Source organism: Marmota marmota, unplaced genomic scaffold (genome assembly GCF_001458135.2).
Source record: "Marmota marmota marmota unplaced genomic scaffold, marMar, whole genome shotgun sequence".
In the NCBI taxonomy this organism is placed as follows: domain Eukaryota; kingdom Metazoa; phylum Chordata; class Mammalia; order Rodentia; family Sciuridae; genus Marmota; species Marmota marmota.
In genome coordinates this window covers 7,835,812-7,854,236 of record NW_026000206.1, presented here as the reverse complement: position 1 = coordinate 7,854,236, position 18,425 = coordinate 7,835,812, and the positions used below count along the sequence as shown (strand labels likewise).

At 48.7% G+C, this 18,425-nt stretch overlaps 1 protein-coding gene across 1 annotated transcript in view; it reads left to right on the top strand.

Annotated features, from left to right (window-relative positions):
• Positions 1-18,425, top strand: part of Adam12 (ADAM metallopeptidase domain 12) — a 263,686-nt gene that overhangs the window by 131,483 nt on the left and 113,778 nt on the right. The window contains exon 3 of the mRNA XM_048791374.1: positions 18,123-18,201. Coding sequence (XP_048647331.1) covers positions 18,123-18,201 — 79 coding nt within the window. The remainder of the gene's footprint in view (positions 1-18,122; positions 18,202-18,425) is intronic.

The window sequence follows — 18,425 nt, the reverse complement described above, 5'->3', positions numbered from 1 at the left end:
GTTCTGGAATCAGACTAATTTAGATCCAGTCTAGTCCTGCATCTTCTGTTTATTTATAGCCGCATGATCTAAAATAAGGTAGGTGATCTTTGTGCCTTGGTTGTCTCTTTTTTAAAATAGTCAGATTCATGGCCCCAAGGAGTCTTGTTAGTATTAAATGAGCATGTGCCTATGAAATATTAGCACCCTTCATGAACCAAAATAGGGGCTCAAGGAGCAGTGGCCACTGTCCTTGTGTCTTGGTCACTACCACTGTTCTGCTCCTCACCAGCATCAAACCTCCTGACCTCTGATTCCTTACTTTATTTTATTTTTGCATTTGTAGTCGGCTGCTGCCTGTCTGTCCTCCTAGATAAAGCAGTTCTGTGTTTCTCCCTGGTATTTTCGGACTGCCTGGTCTCCCCTTTCATGAATGTTCTCATCAACATCTCCCACAGCACAACTGCAGCGAGGTTCAGCCCTGAGTGAAGCCAAGTGTGCTCCTGACAACCAGGACGCCCTCCTACTCTGCTTTGCACACCCCCGCTTAGAAAATAGGTTGCAAGGACAGGTCCCTGATGATTCTCCACACAGGGGTGGCTCTTCTTTAAATGAAGGAAAGAGTAAAAGTCACAGCTGTGGGTTTCTCTCTGCATGTTCTTCTCCCTGGGGTTCTGCAGTCAGCTCTTCCAGGAAAGGCCCAACAGTCTGTTGACATCACATTGAAGAGCCACCTGACAATTAACCCTGCGAGTCTCCATATGGTGGGAGACCTTGAGAGATTTTATCCCAAGGCCTTATGAAATTTTTATTCCCTTTTATTTTTATAAGGTCATTACTTTTAAGCTACAAGAAGATGATCATATTTTAGTTACACTGTTGCTTCCTATGTGATCGAAACAAAAGGATTGCATCACTCCATGAACCATAAATTACACACAATGCACTTAATTCAGCTTATTCTGAAGTAAGATGAACTATGCGCCTGGACGGAGGACTCGGAGTCCTCCTTGGAATTGCAACATCCTGCCTTTTCTCCTTTTACATCCCCTCCAACCTTCATATGACTTGAATTTCACCCAGTGTCTTTATTTAAAATGACAGTAAACTCTATTTAATATCGCATACAAATGAATCCCCTAAGAGGCCTGTTGATAATAAATCCCACCCTGAAGAATGACACAGCCAGAATCCTGAATCATGGTTTTGGGCAGAAAGCAATGCTTGTCCCTCTCCCTTGTGTTGTGAGTCCTTGGAAGCAAAGGGCGGCTGTCCCGGGAGGGCGTTGAACGCGTGCTGATTCACAATGCTCTTCCAGTGGAGTCCCCCGAGCATTCTGCACCTGGGATCCTTCCCCGGGTGTCGTGCGTGCTCAGTGACTTCACTGAGCCATCACAGAACATGGCCTGTGGTCTTTTAGGAGCTGCCCAGTCCTCTTCCCTGGGCTGTGGTGGAGTTCTTTCTGGTGGTAAGGGAAGGGAGGACAGCTGTTTCCTGACGCTGACTCTGCACACACCGAGTGTCGATGCCAACTCATGGCTCTATCCAGGCACGCTCCATGGCCCGTGTTGCCAAAAGGGGGAAGAAGGTGTCCCGCCAGCCTTTGGGGTTCACATACCGGTTGGACTACCTTGCAGGAGGCCGTGGCCCCGTGGAATTCCAGGACGGGAATGGAGGCCTTCCTCCCCAGCCAGGCTCGGCCTGCAGGGCAGCAAGACCCCCCCAACCTGACCCTGGCCTGGCATGAAAATCTGAGGCTTCACCCTCACCCATGCCAGTGAGCTAACTAGGTTAGGCTGCAGAACTCCTTGTACTGTCCCGGGCTGTTCTTGATGAGAGAAAACCTTTTAGGGCATTTACAGGCAGTTTCCAAAGCAAATCCTGTACACAGAAAAAGGAAAATAGATTGGATGCTGAGTTTTTGGCAATTCTCCCTGACTTTCAGAAACATATGTTTAAAATAAAGACCTTTAGAAATCTCTTCTTGGTATTCCAATAGTTTGCCTGTTTTGGTTTTTATTTTCTGAACCATTGTTATTGTTATGATTAAATAATAATAATATTTTGTGGAGTTGCCCTGGGAGCAGGGAGGCCAGAACCGGGGCGAGCTGAGCCTCTCAGCACCTGGCTGTGTGGCCCGCCGTGCTCTCCTGTGGAGTCCCCACTCTGGGTGTGTCCCTCCCTGTTTGTGAACACCCCGCCTCCCGTGTGTGCCGCTCTGCTTCCTTTGGCTGTGGGTCCTCAGGAGGCCACGGTTTCCGGCCGTGCTCACGGGACGCTGGCTCTGAGGTGGTCTGGCCTTCTCCTCCCCGGCCCCCACACTCCTCAAACAGGAATCCTCAGCTCGTGGGGGTCCGCCCCACTGCTCTGGCTCTCAGCTGTGTGAGGGCAGCAAGTCCTGAGGCCCCGGTCAGCTTCAGCCTGAGGGGAAAGCGATCCACAGGAACCATCTGTCGCCCTCCCCACTGTCCAGCCCCCCAGCCCTGTGCTCCCTGGGAAGCTCCTTCAGCCTCACCTTCTCTGCCTCCTGCTGCTGAGAGAGGGCAGGGGCAGTCTGCCCTCCCTGGCATTTTGCTCTGGAGATTTTAGGGAGGTGACAAAATGCCTGAAGGAGAGCAGAAGAAAGAGGCCTTGGGGACATGCGGGACTCTCGCAGGAGAGCTGAGCATTTCAGGGGACCCATTCGTGAAGCCACCCAAGTCGAATGAAGGTTGGGCTGGGTGGCTCATTCAGGGGTACAAGGTGCCGTGGGTACAGTTACGATGGCCTTTTTCATTCTAGAAGTATGCTATTTTTCTCCCCTTGTGTCCTGGAGGGGTCGGTGGGAGACGGAATCATGCCCAACAGCAGCCCAACTTCTGGTGGACTCAGAGTGGAAGGCTACAAATGGGAGTCAGGGCCAGAAAAGCAGGTGCATGCCAGGTGTATCCAGAGAAGAGAGCAGCGGGTGGCACCGGCAAGATGTCCTTGTCCCTCTCCTTCTAAGTGGCCAGCCGTCTGTAAGGAGACCTTGGATGATCATGCAGAGTCTTATTCCTCATGGAATTTCCCCAGACTAGCACCCATTGATGTAAAGGTGCAGTGGGGAAATCAGCCCCCACCCTGCCCAAGTGACCACAGTTAACGTCAGCGAGGAACAGAGGGACATGAAGCCTCTCCAAGTAGGACACTGTAAGGGCACACACATCACCTGGGAAGTGTCTGGGGTGAGAAAGCATGGCCTCAATTGAGCCTCAAGGAATATCAGACAAACCCAAATTTTTTAACTTAAAAAAAGAGGAACTGTGCTCTTCTAAAATGTCATTATCAGAAAAGATGGAAAAGCCGTGCAGATGTTCCAAGCTCACAAGAGATGAAGGATAATGAGTACAGGGTGAAGGACAAAGAGGGAACAAAACATTCCGAGACCGTCATGTGGTGACGGGGACAGGGGTCTGCGAAATTGCTGAGGTACACTGCACTGTAAGTTTTAAGCGAGTGAATTGTGCCTCCAAGTTGTTTTAAGAAAACGCAAAGGGCCCTGATGACCTAATGCAAGGCCAAACCCCGGACAGGACTGTGTGGTCGGGGAAGAGGAGGTGGTAAGCTGTGCCGGGTAAGCTGGGGATGCTGGGAGGCATCACACCCAGGGACACTTGCTGACCTTTGCTGACTGTGCTATGGTTACCAGGAGGGCATCTCTGTTCACAGGAGATGCCCAGTGAAGGATCTGAGGGTAAAGTTCCATGACGTGTATAACTTACCCACAAGAAATTTAGAAAAAAAGTGTGTGTGTGTGCGTGTGTGTGTGTATACATGTGAGTGTGCGCATGCGTGTGTGTGTCTGTTTGTAGACAGACCAAGGGAGGTAAAAAGCAAAGGATAAAGCAGAATAAAATGCATCTGTGGATGAATCTGGATATTAGAGGCACATATGTATCTTTGTATGATTTTTATTTCTGAAGGTTTTTCTGTACATTTGAAATTATTTTCTAAGAAATTTTAATGTTCTTTTCATAAATGCACATTCCTGAACCCCAGGTCCCTGAGCTGACTGCCTGGACCTGAGGGACTCCAAACCCCCCTGTGCTCTGATGCTGAGGTCCCAGCCACCTGGGGCCTCTAGTCTCTATGCCCAGGCTTATGCCACCCCCTCCCTCCTCAGGAGTCTTGACAGAGCATGCCAGCTTTTCACATTTTTGCTCCTCCATTGACTTTAAAACTTACATTCCAAACCTTTTAAATATGTTCGAGAAAAGAAAAAAAATGGTATATTAGTCCCTCCCAGGTAGCCAAGTTTCTCAGCTGGAGGTGATGCTACCCCCCAGGGACAGTTGACAACTTTGGGAGACAATTGCCACAGTAGGGGGTTGTCACTGAATCTAGGGACGAAGGCCCAGGCTGCTGCTGACAGCCACATTGCACAGGCAAAGAACCATCCAGAGCCAGTGTTGAGAGTGCAAGGCAGGGAAGCTGGAGCACAGGACTTCGTCACACTTGCTTCCCCATGCTCCCTCCCTGAGGTCATTGTAGAGACACCGGCCATCACGTCATTTCACCCCTTCACACTTCAACATGCCCTTCTGAAATAACACGGGCAACTTCTTATGGAACTCCAGTGCCATTGTCACACCCAGCCAAATCAATCACAGTTCCACACGGTCACTCAATGACTGGTCCAGATTCAAATAATGCTCTGACCTGCGGAGAGTTGGAATGTGCTCATTTAATGTTGGCCATATCCACCCTTATGAAAAGTAAAGATCACTAATGCAATATTTTATCCCTTTTCTGGATGGATCCACTCCCTTGGTCTTTGAATGGACAGAAGTGCACTTAACACTTAATTATTTTCTGACCTCGAGAAGCGTTGATTAATTCAGTAAGCCTGCAGCAGGTGATTGTAGCGTTTTCTCCATGAAGCTATTAGGAGGGATTACTGAGGCAGATCATTGTAAATTACATTTTTCAGTCATTAAAATTGTGCCTCCCTCCTCTTCAACATAGTTAGCTATTTTTTTTCCCCCAGACACATGGAAAGGTTTCAGCTTTTAATGAAGAACTTCTTTCTGGAGCATGCTTTTAGAATGTGAGTTTAGTAGCACACATGATGTCATCCCAATTCCCAGCTTTGCGTGCAAGATGGTCGTGTGAAAATGAAACCATAAATCCCATCTGAATTCTAGTTGCTGGGTTCTTTATAGGAAGTATTCTTCAATTTTCCTTTTTTAAAAGAAACCACAGCATCGTCATCTGAGGAGCAGATCCGTAGTTGGAAAGCCAGAGATTGGAAGCAGGTCTGACCCAAGCCCATCGGAGAAGTGAACCTTTGTTTGGGGTCAGTGTGTGAAGCAGGCATCTGCTTTTGCCCTGTGTCCAGGACATAGTAAGACACAGCACCGGAGAAGCCACAATGAGAAGAGAAAAGGTGCTGTGGATTTGCTATTGCCCGGCTGCCAGCAGCTTTTAAAATGTGCTCCAAGGAGGTAATGCTTTGGAGTGGCTGCGCAGCTGTGAACTCTGAAGTTTTCATAAATGTAATAGATTACCGCTTCAATCAAATATGAACCAGCTAATCACCCTGTCGTGGTTTTTAACTAATTTTACAATTTGAGACCATGATGCTTATTAAAAGTCTCTTTTTTTTCCATGACCCAGAGTAATATTTTGTCCCGTATTGCCTCACTAAACTAAACCCACAAGGTAATTCATATTGCTGTAGCTTAAAAATGGTGAAAGTAGCATAAAATATTCCCGACCACTGTTCTGACCAAAGCACTTAAGTGCTTGTAGAAAATTAGCTGTTAGAATTAGTTGACCCCTTTTGTAACCTACAGGGCTGGAATCGAATAAGAAATTAAGGCACTGTGAAAAGTGCTCATTCACCCTGGGAGAGCCCATATGGAGGAGGGAGCTGGTTCAAAGGCCCAGCAGTGGGAATATTGATTGGGGTGGCTGTCATAGAAATCCATCAATGGCCACTGTCACCGGCCTGTCCTTTACTAGTTCTGCTCCATGGTTTTCAGCAGCATTTGCTCTAAATGCAAAAGCCCTTCCAGACTTATTTTAAAAAACAAAAACCAGCCCAGTTGCTGATGAGGCCCTAAATCAGCTTCAACTCTGAGCACAGCTCTGGGAAGCGGACTTTCAGCTTGGGTATTGTGAGTTCTTTTCTCGGTGGTTTCTTTAAAACAAGGAAAACAGAAGAACAGTCTCCATAAAGAACCCAGCAACTGGAATTCAGATGGTATTTATGATTTCATTTTACACTTTCATGTTTTACAACCATGTGTTGTCTCAAAGACACGTACTTTTCTTTTCCAACAGCTATCTTGAAGGTGGTGGTACCCACTTAGTGCTGGCAGAAGTGGGTGGCTTTTTTGGGATGTCTCTGAGCAGGCAAAGGCCTCCCAGAAAACAAGAGGTGCTGTCACTGGTGGCTCTCTGTGCCTGGGTTTGCATTTGGGGGCCTCATTTTTCAAAAGGAGGAAGTCATCTATTCTGAAACCCAAGCACATAGCTTGGTAGCCTCAGCAAGAGGATCTGAGTCATTCCATCGGCCAATTTAGAAAATTCTAGAAAGTGACGGTCCTTTTCCCTGCAGGAAAACACCCCTGGTATCTGTCTCTGGCAGGGATGGCATGGAAATTTGCAGAGCATAACTGACTTTGAGTGAAAAGGAACAGATTTGATCTAATACACATTCTACAAGTTTGGTTCAATGTAGGTCAGTTTTTAAGAGCGCCCAGCTGGCCAGTCTGCAAGTCAGCCTAGGAGCCGGCTGGATGGCTTCCGAGGCCAAGAAAATCCCCTCTGGCCTCAGAACACCAATTAATAAAAGTCCTTCATGGACCAGCGGGGGTGAGGAACATGCAGCTGAAACGCTGCCAGCCCTCTGTGGAAGCACTTACCAGGCCCCAGACCTGAGGCCTCCCGGCCTCCCAGCCCTGGCCACGCGGCCTCCCAGGCCTTGCTGGCGCGAGGGGAAGCTCCAGGATCCAAGCCTGGAGTTAAACACTAAAAGGTGTTTTGTTTGATGGTTCCTGATAATACGCTTTAGTGTTGTTATAATGCTAATAATTAAGAAAATGCCCTTTGAAGACATATATTAAGTTTGTATGTTTTTATTCTACAGTCTGAGCTAACGGCCAGCTATGTTTGAAGTATATGGAACTTTTAAGCATCAAAGTATCTTCCACCCATCAGAGTTTTTGGGTTTTTTTTGTTGTGGATGGTGATTAATTTTTAGAGTAGGGGGGAAAAACCTTCTCATACCCTAAAGTTATAGCAAACCAACAATGATACTACCGTCCGTGCGTTCCTGTGATGTAGTCTTCTCATTCTCAATTATCACATCCACCCCACAAATGTTCATTGACTACTGTGAAGTCCCAGCACTGGCATAAAGACTGAGGATGCAGACGGGCTACTCAATGGCCTTGATGGGGACGTGAACCTCAAACAACCCACAGAGCAGGCAGAGAAGGAAGGCCCATGGCAATAAGTGCTCACAGGATGGGTAGGGCCCTGGAAGAGAGGCAGACGTGGCGAGCCAGAGAGCAGTGGGCCTGTGGGAGAAGGGTCACAGCAGCTGGCCCAGCTGAGGAAGAGGGAAGGACTTCGGGACCTTGGGAGGCCTTGGGAGCCTCAGGCAGCCCAGGGGAGCTGAGTTGGGAAGGAGGGGCGAGGGCTGTGCCCACGGGCAGGCTGAGCCTGACTCCGGTTTCTGTGAGAAGCAGTGCAGGGTTTTAGGTGGAAGACCAGCATGATTTGAGTTTTTTGCTTTAAAAACCGCTCTGGCTGTTGTATGACAAAGGACAGGAAAACTACGAGAGTGAGCACAGGGTCTGGTTGGGCTCTTCTCAGGAGGGCAATGGTGACCTGGACCAGAGGGAGAGGGCTGCAGAAGGAAGCAGCAGGCTTACGGTGGCCACTGCTGGGTCCTGGGGCAGGCGCGTTCAAGCGGTCAGCGTCCGTTCCCTTTACAAGCGCTCACAGGCAGGAGCCTGCATTTGCTGTGTCCACCAGGAAGCTCCAGCATGAGTCAAACCCTATGCCCCAAGTCGCAGAAGAAGAAAACGGCGCCCAGGTCTGCTCTCAGCCGCGGGGCTGCTTTTGGCTGTCAAAGAGGTGGTTGAAGGTGGACTTGTCGTCTTGTCCAGATTTTATTACTTGGAACTCTCTCGCCCAACATTCTGAAATTATTAACTGAAAGCCTTTGGGATCCAGAACTGGTCCCAGAAGTGAATGAGGAAGACCCCAACCCACAAGGACAGCACTGAGCCCAGCTGAGCAGCCCATCCCTCAGCGCCAATTCCTCTGGGCACCAGACCCAGTATTCAGCCAGGCAAACTGTGTTCCCTAATGATCAAGCAAGACTGTGTTGACAGTAGGTGTGATTTCCTCTCACAAGGGTACGTGGGCAGAGGCTGGGCGGAAGATGTGATGTCTCGGCATCTAGCAACCACTGTCTACTGCCTCTTAAGAGCTGTGCGACCTTGAACACAACACCTCTGGACCTCAGTTGATACGTCCATCAAATGGCCATTACCTACTGCACGGTGTCTTTATAAAGGTTTCAAGAAGAGCCGTTATAACAGGTCCCAGCCCATCATAGTTAGTGTGGGTGCTCAGTGAGCAGCGGCTCATAAACACCACTCCCAATTTAATGCGGGATGGACTATTGGACCATGGGTGAAAGGTTCACTTTGCCTATAGGCTCAAACCTACTTGCATATTTTCAGAGATATTTAGATTATCTAGTAGTTATAGATTATGAAATAGTATAAATACAAATGGGTGTGGTTCTTCACTTGCATGATTTAGTTTATCATATGCCTTCATGTATGGTACAGTGTCAACTTTTCCTGTCCTAATACTCATAAAATGACCATGTGGGGCACACATTCTCCAGATTGGAGGTAAATAGAATGGAATCAAATGAGCCCTGATTCATACGTTCCTTATTGCTTCTTTCCATTTTGACCTATGGCAATAAGTGGGAAATAGACCCACCTACCCAACTAGAAATTCTTCATTTCTGCCTACAAAGATAGAGATTGCTAAGTCATGTATAATTGTTCACTTAAAACAAGTGTGCAGGAGTGGCTTCTTTCACTTATATTGATATTCTCCAACTCCATCCATTTACCAGCAAATGCCATAATTTCATTCTTCCTTAAAGCTGAGTAATATTCTATTGAATGTTTCATTTTCTTTATCCATTCATCAATTGAAGGATACCTAGGTTGGTTCCATAGGTTAGCCTTTGTGAATTGAGCTGCTATAAACATTGATGTGGCTGTATCACTGTAGTATGCTGATTTTAAGTCCTTTGGGTATAGACCAAGGAGTGGGATTGCTGGGTCAAATGGTGGTTTCTGAGGAATCTCCACACTGCTTCCCATAGTGGTTGCACCAATTTGCAGTCCTGCCAGCAATGTGTGAGTGTGCCTTTTCCCCCCACATTCTTGCTAACATTTATTGTTGCTTATATTCTTGATGATTGCCATTCTGACTGGGGCAAAATAAGCCAATCCCCCAAAATTAAAGGAAGACTCATATGTGGATGCTAATTCAAAATGGAGGGGGGGCATTATGGAAGAACAGAGTTACCTTAGATTAGGTAGAAGGGAGTAAAGGGAGGGGAGGGGAGGGGAGTGGGGATAGGAAGGAGAGTAGAATGAGACAGACATTATTACCTTATGTATATACACGACCGCATGACTGATGTGATTCTACAACATGTACAATCAGAAAAATGAGAAATTATACCCCATCTGTGTACAATTTATCAAAGTACATAAATGCATTCTACTCTCACGCATAACGAATTTTAAAAAATTAAAAAATTAAATAAAAAAGATTATGTCACCCATAGGGGGGAAAAGAAGCAGGCAAGAAAGGCCAAGGTGGACTAAGTGGACGTGGGAGTTGTGCAGGCTTAGCACAAAAGGTTGAGCTCTGAGGTTGAACACAGTGCCAGCAGTGTGGCCCTGGGCAGGTGGCTTACCCTCTCCTCACCTCTCTTTCTCATCTCAAAACGAGCACTACCAGGTTGTTGTAAAAGTTGAATCTAAAGCTTGGCTTAGTAAGAGCTCAAGCCATTTTTAGCTCCTGCTGCCCTGTAAGAGCCAATGGTTATTTCTTTAAATGAAATTTCTGAAGCTTGAGAGAAAACCCTGCATTACCTATACTGGCAGAAATGTGGCAGGGGACAGCGTGCGCTGACCTGCTGAACTGCTAACGCTACGCAGCTGTGCATTCTGGGAGAAGTGGCAGGGATCTTATTTACCTGTGGGAACAGTGGTTATTGGGGTTTTGACTTTTCCTCTGTGTCTACAGCCCTGTTTTTTCTTAAAATTGTGTTACTTTCACTTGATAAATCTCATACTTTGGAGAGAGTCATAGCCCATCAGTATGAAGCCACAGTCCTGCAAAAGGGGAGAAGTCACCAGAGGTCTTGGGGCCATGTGGTGCAGCACCTGGGGCTGCCGAGGCAGGAGCCCATCACCTTCACCAGGTTTTATGTCACAGCTGGAGAACAAAGTTGACAAATGAACTCCAGAAGTACATCCTCTGTGTCAGAGGTGGCATGTGTGAATAAATAAAGTCATCTGGGCAGTCCCAAATGACAGCAATGACAGCTTATCTCAGCCTAGATGCCCATGACTTAATCCAAACCCCTGTGTATTTGTGACTTGTAATGGAAGCAGTATTTTAAGGAATTATTTTGGAGGAAACTTAATTGTCCCCTATAGTTTCCAAAATGCTGTATCAACAGTTTTATTTATTATAGTTTTTGAAACTAAATGAAAAAGAGCTGGGCAAAGGGAGCTGCTGCTGCTTCTTTTATCCCAAAGGAAAACCAAAAAAAAAAAAAATGTTTTGATCATTTTGAGTATTTTAGTAAATGGAGAATAACAAAATAAATGGAATGTAAATGCTCCATTGTTCTCACAGATGTGCAGTTCTAAATAGTTAGGATCCCAAAATGCTGAAATTATAACCAAAAATAATCTGAATTTTGTGAGTAAATTGAATTGAACGCAAAGAGAAACAGCAGAAGCCCATTTTCGACCATTTGTTCCAGCATTGTGGAAACACTGATTGCAGAAAAATACAGAACATGACTCGCAGCTGCTTACTTCTCAGGCCTTCAGAACCACGGGCCACCTCTTCTTTGGGAAGGCAGTGCTGGCCAGTGGCTAGGAAGGGGGGTGGGCTTCAGAGCCTGACAGGCACATTCAGTCCCACTGGGCTGCTCTGTGTGGCTTTGCACACGTGGCTCACCCTCTCTGAGTGTTCCCTCTTCCTATCAGGCCAATGCTGACAGTCATCCCTCCAGTGCATTTAAAAACACAGGGGACAGGGGCTAGCACTCTGCGCAACGACAGACGAGTAGGAGGGCCATGGCAGTACCAATGACAATGACAAGCTGCAGAGGTGACGGTGGTGATGCTTTGCTTTGCCTCCCCAAATCATGAGCCCAGAACATAAGCTATTTGCCAGGAGATGCTAATGTCCTCCACAAGGAGAACAAGAAGTGTGTATGTGCTGGGCTCCATGACCACACCTGTGATCCCGGCAGGAGGCTGAGGCAGGAGGATCATGAGTTCAAAGCCAGCCTCAACAACTCAGCGAGGCCCTGAGCAACTCAGTGAGACCCTGCCTCTAAATAAAATATAAAAAAGGGGCTGGGGATGTAGCTCAGTAGTTAAGCACCCCTAGGTTTAATCCCCAGTACCAAAAACAACAACAACAGAAAACTAAGTGTACATATTTGCAAAGACCAAGTTCTCAAAGAAGCTGAGACAAAGCTGAAACGAGACAAGAACCAGCTCTGATTTCTTTTTCTTGACTCTCTTTTCACCCTCCATTTCCTGCCTCAATGACTGGTTTGTAGTGCACTGTCTGAACCCTCTGCAAAATAGTCCAGGTGATCCAAGGACAATAGCAGGAAGAGGCTGCGATTCCAACCTGTCGAGGGTTTTGGCTAAAAACCAGAGAGAGGTCCTCAGAGAAGGAGGCCTGCGCAGGGTGCACACGGGCTCACCTCCTGATTTTTTTCTCTAAATTTATTTAGCTCAGATTCAGAAATAGATAATATTCAATAGAAGATTCACTTTAGTAACTAGGAAAATACTGATCATGGTTTTCAATTCTGATGTTGGGTGCGTGCCATGCCTTGTTAAAGCTCTGAGCAGTTTAGCCCTCAAAGGAGAGCATCAGTAGCTAATACCGGCATTCTAGTAGGAGAAAACCATTACCTAAATTTATATATGAATGATTTTGTAATTTGCAGAATAATAACGTGTGATAAAGTGAATCTTCAGCAGAGAACCAGGTTGGGTGCTCTGAATACCAAATGGGTCAACTCAGAGGGAGAGGCCACCAAAGCCTGCATGTCACATATGATTTAATTGAAAAGAGGATCCGCAGTGCTTGCTGGTGTTAATTGACAAGCCAGGACTGTCTTATGACACTTCCGTATGAACATATTGCTCAGAATAATTAAACCCACAAACCATATGTATGGTCTTCACAGAAATAATAGGAAAATGTTGACAAGCCATCAATGAATTCTTTTATCATCTAGGTAATTGATGCCAATCTCTGCCTTTTCTTTCTCTGCTTTGCTCATTTAAAGAGTTCCAACATAGATAACAAGGTGTCGGGGTTGATCTGGATGACCTGAGAGCATTGGGATTCTTGAAATAACGAGGTAGTGCTGAGAGGGTCCCCGCCCAGCCCCTCCCCCTGGAGGATCAGTGGAGGCCATTGGAACTGTGTTTCCTTTATGTTTAATTGATCCAATTAGTTTGGGTGCACTCTATCCAGATGGAGTCGCGTTCTACAGTAACGAATCTGTTTGTTCTAGTTATGTGTTAAGCCATCACTGAGTCACCACTGAGCTAGGTGGGGGATAGCGCTCCTGTCCTTTGGCTCAGCTGAGTGGGGAAGAGACAACCAAACAAGAAATCATGTAGAAGAAAGTAAGTCCTGCTGCAGAGCCTGGTGGGCCACAGGAGAAGAGTGAGTTCGCTCCACGGTGGGGGATAGAGAAAGGCCCCCCGAGGGCTCCTTTCTGCTGTCCTGTGCAGAGGGGAATAAAACGTTGTCACTTTCATGAAATTCATCTCATTCAAACTATATGACTAAATTATATAATGGTAAATGTAGAGAAGGATCATTTCAATATTCTAAAAAATCAACTTGGAGGTCATTTTGGGGGGGAAGGTCAATACTCAAATCTTTTCAGAAATGGAAAAAAAATAGAAGAACTTTACCTGCATCATAACATCATAACCCAAATTCTAAATGATGGTTCTCAGCCATGTGCACCCAGAGACTCTGAAACAAGAAGTCACAGACACCTTGATGGACAGGCCAGAGCTCTTCCTCATAAAGGAAGGGCAGCCCAGTGTCCCGCCTCTGTCCTCACTCCAAGCAGCTCTCTAGACCTCACACTTAGAGCAGCAGCTGCTGGTGGACATGTCTGAGCTCATGATCTCCGCTCCTGTCCCTGGCGACATCCCTAGGCCCCGCTGTCCCATGTGTTCCAGTGCTGTGCCCTACAGAGTTCCGCTTCCTGAGAGCAGTGTCCTGGGCCCTCACACCAGCCTCCTCACTAACCTTCCACTGTCTGTCTTCCCTCTTTATCCTCCAAAGTCTTATCCACATGGGGTCACAGCGGCTTTAGCTCTAAAGCTGCTGGGTGTCCAGGTCACTGTGCATAAGGGCTCCCTATGGCACAGCATAAAGCCAATGCCATCTGAAGGAGCTGACCCCAACTTCCCAGCCCACTAGCCTGCTGTGCCTGCTCCTCTGTGCCTTTCTGTTGCTGCTGCCTCTACCTGCACAGCTCTCCTCTCCCCCCCCCACCTTCACCTGCCCAGCGTGGTGACTTGTCCTTCCCGACCCTGGGTCAGGACTCATGTGGTGCCCCCCCGCTGCCCAGGGCTGGCCTCAGGCTTGGATGCCCTCTCTTGACTACCCGTGAGTTTGGGGCATCTCTGTTATGAGCTCTAACCACTCTGGCCTGTCCTTCCCATTTGGGGAGTCCTTGGGTATCTTTTTCCCAGTGTCCAGCACAATAAGCACTGGTGAAATGAGACTGTTTAGGTGATCATTTGTAACAGCAAAACAAATGGAAAACAACAGAGTCAACCGTTCAAGTGTGTTTTACTTCCTGGTGTCAGGAGGACAGAATGCCTAGTTAGACCAGCCCATCTAATGAGCCTAGAATAGGAGTGTCTCATAACACTGTGCCTTCACCTCCTGTTTCCATTTGCTGACACGAGAGAGTCCATCTAACTGTCTTGCTCTGTGGGGACATCTCGGGATCACTGCTGTCCTGTTTCCACGCAGCCCCCGTCCGTCTGCCCTTCTCAATGTTCTCCAGGGGCCTGACTTCCCAACATTTTAAAATTAGACATGCCTCTTAGAATGCCTTCTAAGCACCTTCTGGGCTTCATCCATGTCACTGGAGAAGGACATGGGACACATGTCACTCAGGAGGAGGGGACAGTCCTGGGCATAGAGGGGCAGCATCTGTCACAGTCCCCTCAGATTCCCTCCTGCATTCATCCATTATCCACTCAGTAGAGTTTACCCAGCACTCAGTGCCTGCAGCAGATGTCAGAAGAGATCCCTTGACCAGCTTGTAGTTCCACACCGTCGTTAAGGGCACAAGTTCTAAAACCAATGCCACCTGGCACTGCCACCTGCAGTGTGACCACGGGCAGGTCACTTGACCTCCCTGTATCCTCTTCCTCCTTTAAATCAGGGTTAAGAATAGTATCTAACCCATAAAGATAGAGAGATTGCGGATCGAATGAGATATAACAGGCTTAGCAAATGTCAAGCCCAGAGTCAGTGCTCAGCAAGTCATAGCTAGCATGGAAGGGAGGGACCGCAGCAGCCTCTCTCAGGGCTGGGGGACGCAGCGGTGAACAGAGAGCACCACCCCATGGTTTATATTCTTGTTACAAATAAACAGATGAACAACTCACATAGGAATGCTGTTTGGAAGACCAAGGGGACTCTGTGACATGGGGTGGTGGGGATTCCTCAGATAAGACATCAGGAGGCCCTCTAGCAAGAGAGCACTTACACCAGGCACCGGAGAGGAAAAGGAGCCTGGTCAGGAAAAGCCACATGAAAATCCAGGAGGAACGTTGCAGACACAGGGCACAACAAACACAAAGGCTGTCGGTGGGAGAGGGTCCGAAGTGTTCTAGAACCAGCCAGAGGCCAGTGTTGGCTGGGACAAATGTAAACCAGAGAGAAGTTTGCCCTGGAGCTGAGGGTGGCAGGGGAGACCTTTGGAGGCTGGAGCTTCATCTGCATGCACTGGGAGGCCAGCACGGGGCTGTAACGTGCTCTGAGCCCCACCCCGTGGGACCTGTGGAGACACAGCTGGCATGAGGGGGTCAGAGCAGGCATCGGGGCACATGGGAACTTCTTGGGGTGGGTTCTGCTAGCAGGCTGTGGCTCCTGCCTCCTCTTCCCTTGGACGTGCCTTTAAAAGAGGTAGAGTACCTGCGGGCCTGGTCAGAGGCCCCCGGTGGACGGCTCTGTCCTACACAGTGAGTCCCTCATGCTGTGATTCACGAGTCTTGTGAGTGCAAAGCAAGGCTCCAGCACGGCTAAGACCCGAACGACTAGGTTATTAATAACACACGAGATAAGTCAAAGTGTGAATCAATAGTAAGTAACACCATAAGTAACGATATATTTTAAACCGTACTGAATTCTTCTTGTTTTGCTGTGGTCTTGAGTCTGGCCAAGTGTTCTGAGGCCACTGGGGCCCCATGAGTCTTGTCCCCGTGGGGCAATGGTCTCTGCCTCCTCTGTGCCTCCCATGTGTTCCTCTGCAGGTTCCCTCCCTGTCCCCTCCCTGTCCCCACCTTCCCAGCCCACCCGTTCTGCGGGTCACCCCGATCAGGTCCCAGCCTCAGGCTCCACTCCTACATCTGCTTCCCCCGAACACCACCTCTGAGTAGATCCAGTCCGTCTCCCTGCCCTTCTCACGCCCTCCCCTTCAAGGGCACCGGCCTCCTCCACCTTCCAGAAGGCCTCTGCCCAGTGAGCAGCGGCCTCAGCCTCCCCCAGCCACCCTGCCCCCCTCCCTCTGCTCCTGACCATCAGGTAGGGCTCAGTGCCCTGGGAATGGGCCTGCCCAGGGGGGTCCTGGGCACTCATGGAGGAAGGGAACTTGGAAGATGAGGTTTTAGGGTTCAGACACAGCCAGAGAGGCTCATCTTCTCCAGCGTAATTCCTGGACTCCTGGGCCGTGTGAGAAACGAGGGTCAGAGGAGAATCCAGTGCCCTGGTCAGGGAGTGTGAACCATGGTGTTTTGTATTTTTAGCACAATCTTCTCAAGTATTCACTGTGAAGTGTAGAGCAGCTCCGACACACTGTGAGGGTCTGACTTCAACCAGGCCTGTCCCAGCTGCATTGAAATCCATATGAAAGAGAACGATTACATTCAGTGAACTTGGCTGGGAGAGAGGCAGGGAAATCTGACTTTGGGGGAAAGTATTCCTCGTCCATTTGTGGGCACGTTCCCACTTCTGTCCCTCCCGGCCATATCTATCAGATGCTGGTTGCAAGACCTTGAGCCCACTGAGCCCAAAGAGAGGGACTTCCTGAACAAGGGCGTCTGTGAACCCCAGAGGACACCTGGACAGTCTTCCTCCTCCTTTCCTTTCTCACCATAGGATGACAGCTTTGTGTCCCTTACCCGTGTCCCCTGGAAGCAGGGACCAGGAAGAAGGCAGCTCTGTGACCACATTCCAATCCTTGAGAATAAGAGAAAAGACCTCTTTCCCAGAAGCCCCAGCTCACAGCGTGATGCAGGGGAGCTCTGTGATGGGCTCAGCTTGGGTCACGTGTTCTTCCCTGGCCTGGGAGTGGAGTGACCCCCAGCAGAACCAAGTGTTGTGAAGGGCATTCTCTGAAGTCAGGACCCAGCACACAGCACCATCACCCTCCACGTGTACCTCCTGCAAAACCCAGAATCTAAACCACCCTCAACTCCTTGCCCAGACAGATAAAGTACAGCTTCTGATTAAAGCCCCTTCTTATCTTGCACCACCCTGCTTCCCCAAATTCCAGATCCTTCAGGTGTCCTGACCCTGCCACCCTGTCTGGAGGTCCCTCCCCCTCCCACCTGCCTGTGCTGACCGCCTCTGACTCCAGCTGTCTAGGCCAGCAGAGTGGGCAGCCCCTGCAGAGCCTCCCGGCTGTTGCCCTCCCACCCTGCAGCCAGTCCCCAAGGAAGACAGTTTCCACCCTGGGACAGCCCTCCCCACTGATGTGTCTCTGTCCCCTCACCACTTTGCAGTGTCCTCAAGAGCAGGGACTGGTCTTATTGTCTTGGAATTCCGGCAGTGAGAAGGGGCACATAGTGGGTGCCCAAGGGAACACTTTGGTGTTGGTGTTGAACAGGATAAAATAGCCCACGTAATTGAAGAAGTTGAAAAATCATTTAGAACCTAAACGGCTTGTGCTTTGCCGTCCTTGACAAAGCCTGGTGAATTGCATGCTGTTTAGGATAACCAGGGCCCCCCTCATCCGAGTTTTCTTAGCAAGTCAACATTTCCCTGTGTCCGGGTAGTTTTCCTCCCCGTCCTCCGACGCCACTATACGACTGCTGACTGCACTGCTCTCCTAATCTCTCCTGTGAGATTTCCACACCGACACCTGTCCTCTCTCCTGAGGCGGCACGCAGCGGGGGCACTTCTTTTTCCAGCAGGTGGCTTAGACATTAATCACAGTCCCCGACCCTCATGACTTCCTGGCGCCTTGTGTCTCCCAGCTCAGGACCCAGTCTGTGCTATTCATGGAAGAGTGTGCGTGTGCGTGGGCACATGTGCCAATGAGCTCGTGTGTGCACTGGAGGATGAGGTGGCAGGAGTGGGGGTGGCCCCTCACGCACCACAGGGGATTGTTCAAAGCACACACGTCTGAATCAGCCCCCAGCGTCTCCTCCGAGTTCTCCCTGACGACCCGCCCCTGTGGAGGCCTTTGGGAGCCTCACCAGATTATCTGCAAAATGAGGAGGTCAGACCCTGCCTGCAGCACAGCCTAGAAGCTCACACACACGTATCATTGCAATTTGATGTTCATCTTTTATGTTGTTTTTATGTCTCTACAGGGGCCTCATTGCCAGTGGTTTCACGGAGACCCATTATCTGCAAGACGGTACTGATGTCTCCCTCACTCGAAATCACACGGTAATTCTTTCACTTTAGACCAGCATAACTCTGTGCTGTTGAATCTGTGCTTAAACTTTGGAGCCATTTTATTCTGAGCAGAATCACAAGGGTCCCAAGAAGAGTTTGTACATCCCTTAATGTTTAGCCATTCCTTTGTCACTCCAGAAAAATTTGGTTTTGTCCACGTACATGTCAGAACAGCTGTGGAGGCTTTATGGCAGGGCCAACCCTGGAACACCTTC